Raw genomic sequence first — 20,337 nt, 5'->3', positions numbered from 1 at the left:
CAATGTTTGCAATGTCTTTCAATGCATACGAATTTGTCGTGGTTAGCTTAAGTCGCAAATAAGTGCATATTCTACAGTTGTCATTATGAGATTGTCGTTCGCAGGACTGGGAGTGCGGCGGCGAGGCGGGTCAGGCGGCCCGGCGATGGGCGCGGCGCCAGCAAGCCCAGCGCGTCCTGGCGCGGAGCCCCTCCGCCCTGGGCGGCTGCCGCGCGCAGGTGTACCGCGCGAGGGGCGCCACGCAGTGGTACACCGCCGTCATCGTGGGCTGCAACCAGGAGACCGGGGTGAGTGGAAACTGTTAACGGGTGAACATAATGAATCTACGCAGGAGTGACTTCGAAAATTGTATCCGAAGGTTGATTGTTACGCTCGACAGATTTGAAACCAGATTATGTGTAACTACCCGCAATACAAAAAGCTCTCGAATGGTTATTAAAAAAATCAGATTCTCGTTCGGGCGTACTAGCTATAACTGATACTTGGTCGGTAAATCCATTGATTGTAGATATTCAGTGTAAAATGTTGCATCTGAAAATCAAAGGCACTATTATTTAAATATGCTGGATAAAAGGACATGCTGGTATCGTAGGAAATGAGAGCAGATGAACGAGCAACTTTCTTCTCAGAATTCCCCTTTAGCTGTGCCAAGCGCTGTATAAAACAAAATACGCAGCAGCGTTAGGAGGATCATTACCACGCTTTTTCTACTGGTAAAATCACTAAAATGTTTTTTCCAACGCTGGCTAATGCAGCAAACTTCCGTCGTCATCACTAAAGTACTTACGAAACGACCCAAATCTTTACCGGACACGAAGCTATGAGAAGTTACCTATATAGGTTTAAATGAAGGTATAATGACTACTGTCCGTGCGATGATATTTCTTCACAGAGTATTGAACATCTGTTATTTATATCTGTTGGAATATCCTTAACAGATATTCACATTGTCGTTAAATGAAGTTATCACGCGCCAATATTCTTAGACTTTGCAAGTATGGTGATTTGACTCAAACGTAATAAACCAAAATCAGTGATCAAACATCTCGTTTCCAAGATAAACTATGACTATTTTTTTAGAGTACTTTAGCCTTGTACATGATACGTTAGGCTACTAAATACAGGGGTTCAAACGTATATTAAAAAATAGTATTTATCGGCAGTTCACATAATTGAGGATGGTGGCATGACTGACATGCGCAAAGAGCTCGCAGCCCGCCTAGAAATTGCTGAGGCAACTTTTAACACTATTCGTCTAGAACTCTAGTCTATACTCGATCAAAACGAAATGCCGTTTATTTAACTCTTGCAAACCCCGGAACCTTCCTCAAACACAGAACACCAAACTTTTGAGTTTTGAGAGCAATTTCGATAATTTTTAGAAATCTTTCCGTTTTTCCAGGGTCTTTAATGATCTTATTTTCTAGACTTAATGTAGATCTTTAGAATCTCATTTCAGCCAAACTGAATGCCAAACTAATTTTTTTTTTCGGTTTTTTATTGCAACAGCACAATGGCTGCGTTTATTTTTCGTACTTTTAAAACTGAGATTATAATCTAGATTCCATTGCCTATTTAACCAACCAGCGGTAAGCATTAAAAATATGGATTTTTACTGTAAACAATGAACCCACTGACTTTGTAGCGTTTTTTAGTTGGACGTGATTTTCCTTAGATTTTTCATATAATGTTCACATTGAGGGGATCCAAAAGCTCACTATCCACACGCAGCCGTTAAAGAATCTTGGGGGACGCACGGAGAAAAGTTGACAAAACTGTTCCTAAGGAATACAAACTACTCGAATATGCAGAACAATGAGTGAACGGAGGATGTGTATGTATGGCCAAGTAATAGGTCTTTGTCAGCTGGTTTATGACATCCAGAGTATTTTTCACGATCAAACACCTGGATGATTTAAAAAGCTTATGAAAAATATTTAACACCCTTGAAAATGAAGACTTTAGAGTAATAACACGCCACTGGCTGGAGTCGTCCATACGGAAAAAACTATTATGTGATTATTAACTATGAAGTTAGCTACAAATTACAACAATACAACGAGCTATAGGTACTTGGGTCGAATTGCAAGCCCAAACCGAAACCGTCCGTTACACGATTGTTGTTAAACTAAAAGCCAAACCGAAAATTTCGAACGCCTTTTTTTTAGAATAGAGCTAAAGGGCTTCTCTTGAGAATTATCACTTTGAAAGTCAGACAAAATCGTGTTTCAAGACAATTGATGACTCTACAAAACTAAGTGTATTAAAGTATCAATCAGTTCTAAAATTAAATGAATTTTACATTGCAATGAAGTTTTCTCAAGAAATATGACTTATTTGAATGATAAAAAAAAAATAGCATACGGTCAATAAATTGAATAAGTGTTATTGAAATACACACAAGGCTGGTTATAGTTGGGTATTGTATGAAGAATGTTCGACATTTATGTGCTCAAGTAATATTGTTACGTATAGTCATTGAGTTTTCAGAACTCGACGACTTTACTCAGAGTTTGTAAGAAAATCGCAATGAAACTCCGATCTTTGTAGAAATATACATAAGCGTCAGCTGCTTCTAAAACTTTGTTTGAAGGTCACATACAGTTCTGGCTTTCTGTTATATCTCTATAAAGGTTTGAAATAAACTTTAAATATTACGATAATTTGTTTTCTCGCGAGTTTTGGCTATATCATAAAAAACTTTGGTGTTTTTACGGCGTAATGTTAAAATTATATTTTTGAGAATGTTAAATAAAGGTTATAAATATATAAAATATTACTAACGTTGTTTTTAATTAAACGCTTTACCGTTTAATCTCTAGACAATGAACTAATAAATTTGAATTAAATTCTGGAATTTACATGCTTTATTAAAACTTAGAAATCCAACTTGCAAATCCCACAATACATTTTAATTATAGTAGTTGCACAAAAATATAAAACCAAAGTGCTGATAAAACACGTGCTTTTGGAAGCCAATACCAACGTGCTCATCTCAAAACCGTTAGTCATAGAAATAATGGTAAGTAGTTATATACAAATCTATTTAAAGTTGGCGGCCTCTGTTGTGAAGTGGTGAAGACGCTTGACCCAGTCATGGAAGATTCGATTCCTAGTGAGAGTACAAAAATAAAAAATGAACATTTTCTCGAGCCTGGGTGCTTTGTGCTGTAATTTACCGCTGTATTTGGGCTTCCTGGCCTGTCAGGGTGCAAAAAATACCAAAATATCAAAACTAAAAAACAGTAATTGTATTTTTTTTAATAACCAGTGACCGCTTTCTCAATGAAACAGGTCATTCTAAATTTATAGGTTTAAGTATCATTCATTTTCATATCTATAAAAAATCGTTTTTTTGTGTCCGGGTAGATAAAGAATACAGTTCTGTGTGTGAAATAAAACTAGAACCCTGGACAAGTGTTTTCAACACAATGGCTACTCTCAGGTAAAATTCCTAAAAAAAAAGGGGGTATTAAGGCCTAAAACAGCAAAATACTGAGTTTTGAGAATAGGTGTCACAGAAGAATCTTGAGTGTGTGATGGTTTGACTTTCTGCGGAATGAATTAATAAGAGAACGGACGCAGCAAACTCCGGTGACAACTGTCATCAAGAAGAGGCGATACGGTTGGCTTGGCCATGTGCTGCGGATGCCTCCTGGGAGCCTTAAACACGCTTGCCTATTTTACAAGGCATCAGGTTCTCGACGTCCTGGACGCCCACTGCTGACTGTTTGTCGTCAGTTTGTGTCAGAACTTCGGGACGAGAACATGACTTTGGAGGACGCAAAAGAGTTGGCAGCCGATAGAGATGCATGGTGGCTCTTTGTGAATACCATATTGGATAGGACAGATAATGTCAAATACTAAGGAGTTATTATTGATATAGATTTAAATTGGAAACAGCAGATTGTAAATATTACAAATAATTTTAAAAGACTAACATATATTTTCAAAACAATTCGAAATATAATTAGTGTCAAGGAACTTTTAAAGATTTATTCTGTATAGTGCCAATCAATGTTGGAATACGGAATAGTCGGATGGGGTGGTGCGAGTGACATAGTTTTAAATAGTGTATTTGTTGCACAAAAATCCATAATTAAAATAATACATATAGTCCTGATACAGACATCCACTGAAGAAATATTCCACAAATCACAACTTATGACACCAAAGCTAAAACACGCTAATACGCTAAAACGAAAGACATAGTCCCATACAATACATCACATACAAATAATATAATCACTAGATCCTCAACACAAAGACAACTTAAACAAATACAAACTAATACCACTTTCGGACAAAGGGATTTTGAGTATTATTCAATTAAAATCTATAACCTACTTCCACTATCTATTAAAACAATTAGTAACGAATAAATTTTCAAAAAGGCTATAAAAAAATGGATAGTGGAGCTAGGTAGAAGTAAAATGGATTGTATTATTCGCCCAAACCAATATTGACTCAACTACTCTAAAAGTGTATATAGCTTATGTTAGGTTTTTGTTCTTTTATTGTGCGTTTTATAATAAAAATAATATAGATGTACATAAATTAATTTTAAACATAAATATGTAGTGTTTTAAACTGCCTGAACATTTTGTTAATTATTTCTGTTTATTAAGTTAGTCTTCTTTGTTTATTCTCAAATGTAAATGTATTTTAAAAAAAAGTATATTGTTAAGTGTCCTCGGCACGGGTAACCCCGTGAGGTCATATTATTTTTATTATTATTTATAGTTTATAAGAGAAAAAATATGAATAAATAAATAAAAATATGCTCCAATTAGGGAGCGGACATAGAATTTATTTATACATCAACGGTTCAAAGAACCTTTTACAAAAAAAATAATTATATTTAAATTAAGTAAATTATTACAGAAATAATCACAGCAGTGCACAATAATCATGTAGGTAAATAGTATGAAATAATAGAATAATAAAAACTAAAAAATTTCGTAAACACATAATACAAAAAAGTAAAAAGAAACACAACATTTCTAAATAAAAGATAACAATAACCATGAGAAAATCTTATGTTCTAAATATAAATATAACAGTTAAGTTGAGAATAACTAGATAATAATAAATTTAAAAAAATAATACAGCATTAGTACTTAGAGCAATAAAATAAAGCAAACTCAAATGAACTAAATAATACCTTTATTTAGTAAAATCACCACCATCAGTTGGTTGGAAGAAGTGGCCATTTGGCAATAAATTAACTGTACCTTTTAAATTATGCCTAACATGTCAAAATAATTTTTTTTTAAATCACGTATTCCAGAAAACAATGTTAAATTTAATAAAATATTTTAAATAGTTCCATTACTTTTCTAAAAAATAACGAGTGAGAATACGATTTTGTATTTTGTTTGTAAATACGAATTTGATGATGATGGATGATGATTCTCTTACAATAATAATAACTATTTTTAATATCATGTTTTAATTAAGTTGTGAAAGTAATGAATTAAAATGAGTTAAGCACATTTCAGTTAGTACTTACGGAGCACGGGGTATTTCTATGTATTTTCTTCACAAAACAAAAAACAAAAGTGCGAGGGAAAAGTTCGTGAAACAATTTAAATGTCACGTTATTTCTCAAAAGAAAACCGCGAGAGTAAGTTTTCCCTCCCTCCCCCGGGAAATGTGTCCCAGTGAGAAGAGGAAAGTGGGGAAACTATGTAGCAGTGGGCTGACTGTGCAAACTTTGCTAAAATGGCGGCTGCCCGACGCCCCGCGCCCGGGGGAGGGAGATTCTGATCCCGGCTAAACTCCATTCAGCGAGAGTGGATATAAAACCGTGTTTCGATTTTTGAGTTAAGTTTCTTAAGTTCCTGGTCCCCGATTACAATGGGATGTTAACATTTATCTTCAATTTTAACTAAAAATTAAAATTAAGTTTTCAGTATGAAAAATACAATACATTTACTTTTTTTTTCTAAACATGTTCAATTACCGGTTACCGACGAAGATACTTTGTATTTTTATACAAATTTGCGCACTTTCGTACATAAATATCGATATTAGTTTATACCATCTCGTTTATACCGATGAAGAAAGCCTTTCATAATCGCGGCCCTGCACCCTGCACGCAGTGGTTCATAAGAACATCAAATGCCGTGTATCTCAATTATCTGTTACGAGAAGATGAGGTGATCAGTCTTACGCTTCCGGTCCCATTTCAGGAGCACTGACATATTACAGTGTAAATCCCCATTATTTTTTTCTTTTTTTATTAATTAATATAGTTACATTGTATGACACTTTTTTTTCTATTACTTTCTACTTTTATAAATTTAATCATTCCCTTTCCGCACCTAATGGTGCATAGGGCACTGCATTGGTAAACCAATCGCAGCGTATCTCGATTTTTTTGTTACGTCAAGGTTAGATGATCAGTCTTTCGCTTCAAGTACTAGTCCAGGGACTATGAAAATAATCTAGTGCGAAAATACTTTTTTTAATAAATATTCCATATCAACCTGTCGGTAATCGAACCCAAGACCTCTTGCATGGTAGGCAAACGCTCTGACCATTACACCACGAGACCGAAAAATTCATCTATTAATTTATTTATTTATATCATTTATATATATTTAGTTATCTTATAACTGTAAATTCCAAAAAAGATACTAGCTCTTGCGCTTGAAGAGTGACTTTCACTGAATTCAATATTTGACGTTCACCCTGTCAGAAATCGAATTCTGGAAATCACTACGCTACGGGGTGTACTAGGTTTACTTTCACACACAAAACTGCATTCTTTATCCGCCCAGACGTAGAATCAGTCAGGCGAAAGTTCATATTATTTCAGTTAAATTTTCAGTACTGCAAAACCGAACAGGTGGTTCTTCATTACAATATTTTACTGTTTCTTAACTGGCACCTGAAGCGTAAGACTGATCACCTCACCATTTATGCAACAAAATCAATCCAGACACATATCGATTGAGGTATAAATGCAGTGCCTTATACACAACTGGGTGGCGATTGGTAAATAGGTCAAGTATAAAAAAATCACATAACTTGAACACGATTTTGGATTTAGTCTTATTGAACGGAGTTAAGAGAAAAGTTTCCAGACACGCGATGACTAAGGGTAGATGAGGAGGGGTGGTTTATTGTTACCCCCTCCACTCGACCCACAACTTGCACAGTATCCCTTATATCGTCCACAGCGAATGCAAAAACTTTTCCCCTCGTTGACGCTTAATACCAAAGTGGTGAAATATTTGCATGCAAATTTATTTATTCGGATGTGAGCAAGTGATAGGACGAAGTAATGTAAAAAAGCTAATAATCTGTAATACTCTGAAAGTACAAAAACGGTTATATTTACACACTACATCGTGCGGTAATTTATTTCAACTTCAAAACCAGCATTTTTGAATTAACCACTAAAAACACGTTTTTAAGATTACCATTAAAAACACATTTTTGGGTTAACCACTAAAAACACATGTTTGTATCCTTCTCTATTAATATAAGTAACAACACCATAATATCTTAAAATGTTTTAATGTTTTCTTAACTTCATTATTTTTTTGTCTTTTAAATTTAAGTTTTTTTATTATTGTATTTTTTATTTGTTTAGTAAAATGCTAGTGGCAATAAATCCGTGATTTGGCCACGTGTACCTTTGTTTTATTTTGTGATTATCACAGTGTATATTATGGTTACTAAAAAAATAAATTATTATTATAAATGACAAGTCGTGCATTCGAATCATCATAATTTTATTTGAATCCATCACGATTGTTCTGTTTGTAGCATTCGTGTAGGAAGAGACAAAGATTTGTTTTAGTGGTTAACAACATTTTTAAGGTATTCTGAATCCTATAACGCGCGTAAAGAACGCCTTTTTAGCGCCTATTTACTTACAAAATACGCGCTGACAAGGCTCTGCGCTCGCGCTATACCGTTCAGAATACCAGCCCTGGTAGTAGCAATTGCCCCCCAATGTGACGTTATAAAGAACCGCTGAGGAATGAGATGAATGAAGGAGTGACAAATGTTTGCGCAAACCGATTCCGGGGATCGCAACGGGAAGAAGAAAAATGTTTGATCTAAAATCAGCGTTGCCTGAAAACGAAATATCTGTCTCAAACAAAAACGTTGAATTGTACAGTAAAATCTGTTTTTCAGTCTTATTTTACTTTTACTTATTACAAATCCCTCGACACAAAAAAATTTACGATTGCCATGTATTAATTCTTCATTTCGCAAATATTCAAGAGAAATATTCGGGTTATAGTGATTTACCGAAATATTTTTGTTTTGCGGACATTTTTTGTTGATTTAAAAATATTTATTTAAAAAAATCACAAATACAAAATTATAAACCAATATTCTACTTATGCACCAAATATAAGTCAAACAAACGAAGCAGCGCAGTGTGATGTATCACAATACTTGTACGGATCTATCGGTTTCTATATGGGCGATGCCTGTTCTAAGGAACCGATATGTAGCGGTAAAAATAAAATTATTAGCATTCATAACTATTGAACATTCTTCTTCTTCTTTTACCGCTCCTATCGGAGGTTGGCGACCATCTTCCTGGATTCATCACGATCCTGGGCCAATTTAATCAGCGCTGCCGCATTCGGCACACCGAACCACTGTCTTAGATTTCTGAGGCATGATGCTCTTTTCCGTCTTATACCCCGCCTGCTCTCTATCTTTCATTCCTTATAAATTGGAGAAGGGCATACTTCTCATTGCGGAAAATGGGACCAAAGTATGAGGCTTTTCTTCTTTTGACAGTGGTCAGGAACTCCCTAACTTTGTTCATAATGCTTAAAACCGCTTCATTGGAGACACGATCAGTCCATGAAATTCGAAGCATTCTTCTGCCCAGCCAAAGTTCAAAGGCCTTAATTTTGTTCATCGTTGAAGCTTTTGAAGCAAATGAGATAATTTCACTCTATAAAGAATTAATTATTTTTACAATAAAAGTATATATTTAGAAGTGTTTTTGGGACTACTGATTTATGCACAAAAGAAAGTGGACTTAAGATATTTATTTTGATTTAAAAAAGCATTTTTGTGACGAAAGTGGCCTTCGGTGTTTTATTTACATATAAATTAGTTCATTGCCATAATTTCTGCATTTTTAACTTCAAAGCGGCAAAATGAGACTCCTGTATTATATCCTCGAGCTTAATCAATATAAGGATCCACAAACTTTATAAACAAACTGGGAATCTCAAATTTTATCAACAATTTTCTCAACTAAGAGAACTTGCGAAGTCTGAATCATCCAATTGTTATAGATCATACATCAATGAAACTGAAACAATGTTGTCCATAAATCCCAAAAAGTTTTGGAGTTTTGTTTCTAATAAGCGTTTCAATAACGATCTGCCAATAAGTATGTTTCTTAAAGATAAACACGCATCTAATGGTACCGACATAGCTAATCTTTTGCAACGCATTTTTCTTCAGTATATGTTAATAATTCTTCCAATGTTAATTCCTTATTTAGCTATACTAATACTGTAGACCTGAATAATTGTGAAGTGTCAGCTGAGGATGTCAGAATCGCTCTAAGTAAACTTGGTAATGGTAAATGTATTGGTCCAGATGGTATTCCTGAAATACTACTATCAAATTGTAAATCTAGTCTTGCCAAGCCTCTGTCTTTACTGTTTAATATGTCTTTAACAACGAGTGTATTTCCTGATATTTGGAAAATTTCTATAATAAGACCGATATTCAAATCTGGTGATAAATCTAACGTAACTAACTATAGACCCATTTCAATGATATCTCCTGTACCTAAACTATTCGAATCAATTATTACAAAAAAAATAACACCTATATTTAAAAATGTGCTGATTGAGGAGCAGCATGGATTTAGGACAGCCAAATCAACGACGACCAATTTGCTTTCTTTTACTGATACTATTTTTACAGCGTTCGAGAATAATCTTCAAGCTGATGTACTGTATACAGACTTCTCCAAGGCCTTTGACAAAGTTGATCACAACATTTTATGTGCTAAACTTCGTGCTGTAGGCATTAGAGATCCCTTTTTATCGTTTTTAAAATCCTACCTCTCACATAGAAAACAAAGTGTAAAAATCAATAACTTCATATCAAATAGCTTCCTAGTAACTTCTGGTGTACCACAGGGTGCCCACTTGGCCCCTCTTCTATTTAATCTGTTTGTTAATGATGCTGCTAATGTTTTTTCTTTTACAAAATTCTGGCTTTTTGCTGACGATAACAAGATACTTAAGCTAATTAAAAATATTGATGACTGTGTCAGACTCCAAGAAGACATAAATGCATTTCATACTTGGTGCAAAACTAATAACATGGAACTTAACATCGATAAATGCAAAATTATTTCATACCATAAATGTAAACATCCTTTTATTTTTGATTATAAACTTAATGGCCAAGTTCTTTCGATTGTCACCTCTATAAGAGATCTTGGAGTGATCCTAGATAATAAACTAACTTTTCTGGAACACTTTGATAATATAGTAAACAGATCCTTAAAAATTTTAGGCTTTATTAATAGAACTACGTCTGATTTCCAAAGTATGCTTACACTTAAAACACTTTATTGCTCTTTAGTTCGCCCTATTCTTGAATATGCATCTGTAATCTGGTCCCCTCATTATGCTGTTCATATCAAGCGCCTTGAATCAGTTCAACATCGTTTTATAAGAAAAATTGCATGGAAGATGGGATTGGAAAGAGGAGACTATTCATATTCTGATATGGAGAGGTTTTTAAGCATATCAAGTCTTGAAAAACGCAGATGCATTGCAGATATAATCTGCATGTATAAAATTATGAACTGTCTCATTGATGCCCCTGAAATTTTGCAAAAGATTCTTTTTAACGTTCCCACCCGTAGACTAAGAAATAATGAAATGCTTTTCCTCGGTCACTACAGGACCAATTATGGTGCACAGTCGCCTTTGCCCAGAATGATCAGGCGGGTGAACGATCATCAAGATCTTGATTATTATGGTGTAAGGATGTCTTTCTTTACAAATCAGCTAAAGAATCTGTATAGTTAGCCTATGCTTTTTACTTAATCTAAAAATCTATCATCTGTCTTTGCTGCTTATTTCTGTTCCTTATATTTTTTTTATTCCTTTGTAAAAATTTCTTTTAATTGTAATGTTTATAATGGACTTTGTCCGTAAATAAATAAATAAATAAATAAATAAATAAATAATATATCTTCTAATCAATATGTATCAATAAATAAGTTCGTAATGCATAATAACATGTATATTTTCAACGAGTTGTGGTGTGAATCGAGTGATGGTACAGCGGCGTTCGAGCCTCGGATATCTGATCCGTGAGTGCGCGACATAGCCACGGCACCACAACCCGGTTCACTGAGGATATAGAGATCTGTGCAGGAAGATCTATCGAAAAGAACTATTAGAAAGTCCACATATTGGTACAGTTATATTTTTATCCATTAATAAAATATCATTTTGCACTTTTTCAGGAACAGCGAACGCAATGCCCCCACCAACAGTAATAAGTTATATACCACTTGAAATATATTTTTGAGGAGAACATTAGTTACTATGCCGACTCATCTCAATTAGCCGTGCCTACATAAAAAAATTTAATACGACAATTATATATTTTAAAACGTAAAATTAAATAAATAAATAAAAACTAATTTCACAGTAAAATAATAATTGGTAATATTATAATATTGAAGGTATTGACTTCGTGCTCAAAACTTTGAAATAACGCTATTGAGCCGCCCATGTGGACAAAAATCAATCTACGATTATCAATCACGAAGTTTGCTATAGTTTACAGCAAAACAATGGACCGCAGTGACTCAGGTCGAGAATCGTAAGCGTAGCGACGAAACCGTCTGTTGTTAAATAAAATAAAATAAATAAATATTTGTAACGCTGTTGTTTTGTAGCGCATATTACTGAGGGTGAAAAAAAATTATGAATATAAGTTATTATTTTTAAATAGATTTAAAATTATAATAAACATACCAGTATTGAAGATGTCGAGAAAGCGATGAAACCGGTCACCAGTTATTCCATATTTGTGTTTTAAGTGTCGCTTGTATTTTATTATTACTGCAATAAATTACAATTTACTTTCTCAAATAATACGATAATAATAACATACTACACACTTAAATGTTTTAGAAATAACTGAGTTTGAGATAGAAATTGTTTTTTTATTTTATAAATACCTTCGCAGCAGACAATGCCATGTCTAAAGCAGGATAAATAATGCAATGGTGTGTGTGAGAAGATTGATGTGCATTAATGTATAGGAAGCAACGTACTATACGTGTTAATATGCAGTGCTTTTTTCATTCATATTCATATTTATTCATACATTCAAATATTCCATTATACTAAATACATCATAGGTACACGACGAATATGCTTAACTCTTGTTTGGCTGTGATATCACACCGGTCTACATACGATACAAGACTTCATATAGCTCTCTTATTTTATTAATAATGAAGTTGTCTTTTTTTGTAACCCTTAAATGGATTTTTACACAGGATTCGGAAAGCAAACTTTGTATAACTGTGCTGGATTTTAATACAAAAAATATTTATCGTTGCTACGCGAAGAACGAATGTCCGCCAATACAGCAATAAATTTATACAAGAGAGAGCATGACGATAGAACTCATAACAAGGAAGACTGAAACGCTGTTCTGTGGCCGGTGTTTGTGTGAAACGAATTCAGTCGGTTATTGACAGTGATGGAAGACGCACGCATGTAAGATGACTTGCGTGTTTATGATTTTCAATTCATTTTGCTATAACAGAGCTAAATTACATGTTTATTTTCGTAGATTATGGAAAAGAAATTATTAAAATGTATGTCTTAATATATTTTTTTTAAATTCTGAACTTTAGAATATTCCGTCTTTTTCTTGTGGTAAAACGATGTCACATCACCCCCCGCGCAAAGGGATTATTTGCCACATTATTTTAAGAGTTAACGAGCTCAGCGGCACAGCGCCGAAGAAAATTATAAACGTAGGCAGATGCCTGTTCTAAGAACCGATAGTTTGCGGGAGGACAAAATTAAATATATTTTATGATAAAAAAAAAAATCTAAAATATTTACCAAAAGAAAAAAAACCTATTCATTTGTTTTTGCGGAGTTTTAAGTTCTGAGACCCGATTACAGTATCAAGCCCTAAGACATAAACTAACGGGCCGACGCTGTATTTTATATACTTGCACAGTCCCGCATCCCGCCTTATATTTTTCAAAAATTTTACAATTCAAACCGACGCGACGTGCGCCCAACTCGAAGTATTTCTCCGAACTGACAAATAAATTAATATTTTGTTAGGGAGCGGACATAATTATTTCAAAACGACACGGCGCGCCGTGAGTCAAAACTTGCAGTATAAATTTATATGGAGACAGAGTTCTGCTGTTTGCAGAGGATTTAAAATTGTTTCATATTAACCTAACTATTCGTACATAATTAACAGTACATCAGTTATATTGCTTCTGTTGGAATGTTTAGAGTTTGGGATACGTTATTATATTTTTTTAATGTTTTATGTATGTATTTGTATAAATAAAATAAATAAATTAAATAATAAATAAATGATGCGAAGTGATGTTAACATATTGCAATATTATCAAGAATCGAACCCAGAACCTTATTATTTAACGTTTTATCCATTTGCATTTGCAAATGCAACGCGATATTTGTTTCAAACAGAAACTTTGATTTTATCATAACTTAAGGTATATTATAATTAGACAAAATTCAGGCAATAAACAGAGAGGGAACTAAATTGGAATAAGGGTTGACTAAATAAAATAAAAAAACTAATTGTGAAAATGAATACAAAACAATAAATGATTATTTAGAAAATAAAATGGACTAGGTGGGAGAAACCGAATAATTTCCAATAACTAAAATAATCAAGACTCGGATATTTTTTAGCAAATCTAAGCATTTTGTATGTAAAATAGTATACAAATTTATTCCAAAAAACCAAAAATGTAAGATATTTTAAATGCTAGCGGTAACTAAACACGCTAAAATTTCCATAATTCATTAGTATTTCTGTTTTTATAACAGCAGAAAGAGTTCAATTGAAATACTGTACCTTAGTATTGTATCAACAGTTGACTTAATGCAATGAGAATTATGCAAACAGGTCGAATGCTACTTAATGACAATAAATTCAAGATACACTCTGACCGTATTCAAAAACTCGTGACGTAAGCAAATAACTCCTAGAAACTCAATACGAAGTAATGTTGAATATGGCATACAAAACATTTTGCTCTGAATTCGCCATAGAATTGCAAATGATCGAAGAGATGGATAAATATTTAATTTTTCTTGCGCAAGAAGTCAACAGATAGCTTGCGCCATTTAAAATACTTATTTGTGTATGTTTTTTGTTGTTTCATTGAAATGTCTTTTTTTTCTTTACGATTTGGCATGTTTGAATTAATGTGGTAATGAAATATGCATTAATTTATTTCAGGTTCATAAATCTTTAGATTTACATTTACAAATGTTATTTTATAATAATTATCTAACGGCTTAAACGGTATTGCTTTCTCAAAAATTAATCATTATAAATAAAATTGAATTTTAAATCTAATTATATTTGTCTTAATTTGGTACTGTTTTTACAAAATCTATATCGACCCTAAACAGGAAAAATTTACCAAGCGACATGTAGAAACTTTACGGGAAAGCTAGTTAAAGTTTTTTTTCAATTAATATTTAAAAAAATCTTTGATTATTGAGTACTTGAAAATAACATTTTTATATGTATAAATTGTATGTATTTATTTGATATGTAATATGTATTTTCTTTACTAACTTTGTATACTATGTGGAAATCTGTTATTAGTTCTGAGTTTACACACTATATCTGTTTGTTTACTAAAAATATGTATGTAGAACTGTTGATTTCCCTAATAAAATAAAATAAAATAAATAAAAATCTCGTACTTCAAATTTTTATTTTAATTTTGTTGAAATCCTACCAAAATTTTTGTATTAAATAAATAAAAACAAACAAGGTGTTAAGAATCAATATACTCGTATATATAATTTATATAATAATTTGTTGTTTTTTGGAATATAAACATATTTGTCAAATATGCGTAAAAAATATAAGTACAGATAGTTAGGTAAAAAAATGGTCAATTAATGGATTGTTCTTAAATAAATAAAAGTTAATGTATGAAAATAAAATAAAATAAAAATTTTAGCAGTAGGTCCAAGTTTTACTGTATATGTTTTTGAAAGTTATTAAATTGTGTTTTTCTTTACAGGAATTGACTTTGACTGATGATACAGTTTTGGAAGAACATAATGAAGACCCCGCCCTCGTCCAGATGCGCCTTTTGGGAGATGGAGGTAATATATAATTTACTTTTTAATACTGAAAATTAATAACGGGAAAAGGATATATTAAAGTGTACATTTTAAACCTGTGAAATACATAAATAAATAAATAAATTATGAATACAAAAAAATTATCAAAAATCCCTTCAAACTTCACTCGAGAGTTTTTTTAGCATGTCATGACATTAAAATATTTTTATATCAATAAACGTTTTAGATTACTGACATGACAATGCAGTTTTGCAATACTGTTTGGTTTTTAAAAAATAAGTACGGTAGAGAACGTAAAAAAATAAAATATAAACATTTCTGTAACAATCTTTTATGTTTATTAAAAAAAATCGCTGCTCATGACTTTTAGCTATATAAATTTAATTAGGTGTATACAGTTATACGTTCATACATAATATATGCGCTGAGTGCACGTAATACAACTTGCAAATTCAAATGAAAGTACGATTCAGAATAATTAATATTGCTGTAAATGTAATAGAAATATTTGATTTTATTTATTTTTTACTTATTTCACATGTCATTCTCGATTTTATTTCTTGCATCCTAATTTTCTTCAGCCAGATTTTGATTTATCTTTTGAAATATTGTTTGGTATCCAATAACTTAGTTTTCTGTGGAAGCATATTAAACAATTTGTCAGAAAAAAAATCCCTGCACATTAATTTGTCCAAGTGTTGTGTTAAAGGGAGGAATAATGACAACCATATTATTTCTTGCCCTTGTTATATATTCATGTCTCTGAGTACTTATTCACTTACTGAAAATATTACAGAATTTCTTGCCAATTAATGTTAAGCAAACATTAGTCCAGAGCTTATTTCTTCCACTCCTTGACTAGGCGGATGTATGTTATCCAGATGCTAACTCTGAATTACTTGATAAGTTAGAACGATTGCAGAATATTTGTATACGTTATATCTTTGAACCTCGCAAATTTGACCGCATAACCGAGTATCGCACGCAACTACACTGGCTCAGTATCAGGCATAGAAGAAACATTCACATTCTATCACTTCTTCACAATATTTTAAATAATCCCACTTCGCCTGTTTATCTGAGAGAGCTCATCCAACCTCTTTCACAACACGGACTATCTCTTCGTTCTAGTAAAGAGAGAACCCTTTTAATACCCTGTCATCGCTCTAATTTTTTTGCCTCCTCTTTCACAGTAGTAGCCGCTCGATTGTGGAATAATCTACCCACTAATGTTAGAGACGCCCCTTCTTCATTTACATTTAAGTCAAGATTGAAATGTCACTATCTAAATATTTAAATTGTTCCTTTATCCTTCTTCTTTCCTTCCCATCCCCTCTCCACTCTTCATAGTATAGTGTTATTTTAATATATATATATTTATTTTTGTTAATCTTTGCTTTTAATTTTTGTATAAAATTGTAAGATTCAATATGTCGATGTATTTATAATTTTCTCAAACTGAACGGTTTGGGTAGGTAGGAAGAAATTGCCTTAAGGCAATATACCCGCCCTTATATGTATATATATTGTATATGTATATAAAGTGTTAAATAAATAAATTAATACTTAGGATCAATGTTTGTAAAACTAACACAATTGAAACACAAAGTCCTTAACACAATAAATTTTGCATATTTCAAATACTTTCATTGTATAAATATTTTCCTTGGAAAATAAAAACCAGTTTGATTAAAAGTATTTGATTAAATGGTAATATTTGGAGCTAAAAAAATCATTTGATTTCTAAATAATTACATTATTTAGCGATAAAATATTACGTAATAAATTCGTAAACTAAAGGTAATATAATTTGTTGCACCAACAAAATATTATTATGTTTTGATACCTACAGTAACAGTTACGACACAATATACTATATTGCATTTTAGTAATAATTCTGTCTGCTACACCAAGGTTAGAATGATTTATTATTAAACGTTCCAAATTGTATGAAATAAAAGCTGTGATAATGCTGTAATTAATATATTGTATACATAGGTATAGTACGAAAATTCATTTGTAAACCTCAATGAAATATTTTGACAAAACTCATTAATTAAACTAACCACATATTTATGACGCTGTTTAATATGTATAATATGTATCTTTGTGCTAATTGTAAAAAAGAATGCCATTAAAATTATTGAGTCCTTGTTAATTTTTCAGTTGGCGATAAAATTTTCAAGGAGTGAGATATGTAAAATTGTGTTCTTAAAATTAATAGTTACCGCTGAAATTAGTAAATTAAACACTTAGCCTCACCCTTAACCATTGGTTTTTCCCTCAATTATGATTAATGTACATGCTATAGTTCATAAGATTATTTTTATTTTCTACTTAAGTACCTTGAATTATATTACTATATAAGGACATTCAATCCAAATAATCTTCACATTCGTTTGAAAATGCCCTAATAAGGCGAAACAATTGTCACGAAGTTTTTATTTTTATGTGTTTATTTTTGTAAAAATAAAATAAAGTGTTCAGTAGACTCAAATCAGTGTTTGATTTCTAATTATAAGTTTAAATATGGAGTTCTACAAAATAAACACCAAATCAATCAATAAGATATGTTTGACCTATACCTATTATATATTACCATATTCGATACCTTGCAATATAGAAGAACCATCACTGATACGACTTCCTTTACAAAATAGTCGATAACAACTTGGGTTACCCAAAACTGCTCAAAAAAAATAAATTCGTATCCTTCAACTCACCATTCGGCTGCAAAAATAAACTGTTTAATGTTGTTATTTCAAGCACAACTAATAATAATGCATCTTTTCCCAGAATCCGAAAGTATTTGAACAATTTTTTTTCTGAAATTGATATACATTTCCTCACTCTAAACAATTATAAAAACAATGCTAGAGCCTTGACTTCAAAAATTAATTATAATTTAATCTAACTCTACCCATTTTAATAAAATACATTTTTTTTGTATCCTTCTATATTATATGTATTTATTGTCTCCTGTTTGAAAGAATTATCAAGGGAAGGCTGACCTCGGGTTCATAAAACTTTTTCTTTTCATATACATGTTCTATTTCATTGTTATTGTATTTTTTCCAAGTGAAATGGAATGATACGGAGTGGCTTTTCACGGGTCCGCTTTTTTTGATTATTTTTTAACATTGTATTTAGTTATATAGAAAACTTTAATTTTTCTTTCAAAACATAAATATCATATTTTGCCATCCAAAACAAAGACGGCAAACAAAATGTTTTTGACAAATCATAAATTGTCATCCATTTCTAAAGATGGCTTTTTCACGTCTATTGTCAGTCGCGTTTGTTATGCAGTGACATATTTCAATTTGCCATCTTTAGAAATAGAAAAATAAACATATTATAAAGACATAGCTAATATTCTGTAACTATATTAAACGGAGACATACAGTATTTTGGTAGATTGTAGATCTCATCGAGACAAATCCTGTGATATACAGGATGCGCCATGTTTTATGTCGGTATATAATATTGAATAACTTTTTAAAAGGCAACCGATTTCTATATATGAGTTGTTTTTATTTAATTTTGCCCTTTACAATCTATGATGACGTTGAGATATGGACGTTGAGTTAACACAACTGAACGACTGTTTTCAACGCACAGCGTCACTATTTCGGCGCGTTGTTTTGGTGCGAAGCGATATATGGTTTAAATCGTACTGAATTAACGTTTCAAAAACATATTTGTTGAAGTCAATCGGTTGATAAATGTCAAAGTTATTTACTGTTTTCATACCGACCTAAAAAAAGGCGTATCTTGTATATAACTTAATATTAATAAATTTATTTATAAATTTATTGCAAAAAAATAATATACATCCTTAATAACAGGGAATCTATATAAAACCAATTAATGTAAAATGAAAACCGAGTGTTCTCTGTTTATGATAGTCTCCATCTAACATGGCACAGCCTATTCTAAGATGTAGATTTTCTATCTTTGGAGCATAAGTAGTCCTATACTAATAAAACGATAACATAAAAAAGAAAAACTAAAACTACTTAATTAAAAATGCCTAGCTAATCAAATGTAGGAAATTAAAAATCGTTATTATACAAATATAAAGTATGTATATGTGCCAACAATACATGTTACTTAAACATAAATAATATAGTATAAAACTAATCAAATAGATGCAAATAATAATAGTTATTATACTAATATAAAGCATATATATATATATGTGCCAATAATATATGTTACTTAATATTGTATAATATATGATAAAAAACAAATATAAAGTAATGAAATACATAAAAATATAAATAATATGTGTACCAATCATATAAAGTACTATGTTTAGCAATCTACATATATTTTTCGAAAATTCTCTCGCTACACTATTTATATGTGCAGGTATTTTAATTTTAAAATTTATTTTACATTTTGAGTCTTTTATATTTGGCAATAAATCATTAAATATTTTTGGAGCAATTACAATGTATTGCTTTTTACCAAAGGCGGTTGATACAAATATGTTTAAAAAAGTGCCATTTTATGTTTAGCTGTCTTTATACTGATATAATCGTCCTATTTTACATCCGCCTAGATATGTGGAAATTGGATACAGAATATCAAAACTATATTATATTTTCGTTGGTATGTAAGATTTTCTGTACATTTTATTGTTCATTGCACTGCTATGTAATAGAATAACCTCGTGCGTTGTCACGACTACATAAAATCCCTATTTTAGTATAATCGTCAAATTTATTTCCTACCAATTCGCAAACCATAAATTTGCAGCTATTTAAAACTCAATAGCTTTCTCGTTTCGCAGTTATGATCCGATGGTATTAAGCCGATCGAACATCTTCCTAATCTATTCGTAAAGTTTTATGGGCGAAGTACGGCCATTTCGTTTAGAATGATTCTCAATAAAATGTTACTATTCCTTTCTGTAAATGGCTAGCGATTGAGACATGTCGAAGTATAAATCACTTTC

At 31.8% G+C, this 20,337-nt stretch overlaps 1 protein-coding gene across 2 annotated transcripts in view; it reads left to right on the top strand.

Annotated features, from left to right (window-relative positions):
* Positions 1–16,773, top strand: part of LOC148280813 (jumonji domain-containing protein 1C-like) — a 168,119-nt gene extending 151,346 nt beyond the window's left edge. Inside the window, exons 4-6 of one of the 2 annotated variants that reach the window (XM_088227741.1) lie at positions 105–287; positions 15,311–15,395; positions 16,571–16,773. In XM_088227741.1, the coding sequence (XP_088083867.1) occupies positions 105–287; positions 15,311–15,395; positions 16,571–16,671 (369 nt within the window). In that variant the 3' untranslated portion in view covers positions 16,672–16,773. Of the gene's footprint in view, positions 1–104; positions 288–15,310; positions 15,396–16,567 lie in introns of both variants that reach the window. The other variant, XM_088227740.1, reaches the window with a different exon arrangement.
* Positions 16,774–20,337: the final 3,564 nt, after the last annotated feature.

The sequence above is a fragment of the Micrasema longulum genome, unplaced genomic scaffold (assembly GCF_059751315.1).
Source record: "Micrasema longulum isolate JH-2025_06_02 unplaced genomic scaffold, ASM5975131v1 h1tg000533l, whole genome shotgun sequence".
NCBI classification, from domain to species: Eukaryota; Metazoa; Arthropoda; class Insecta; order Trichoptera; family Brachycentridae; genus Micrasema; species Micrasema longulum.
Note: the sequence above shows the minus strand (reverse complement) of the source record. Positions and strands in the feature narration are given on the sequence as shown.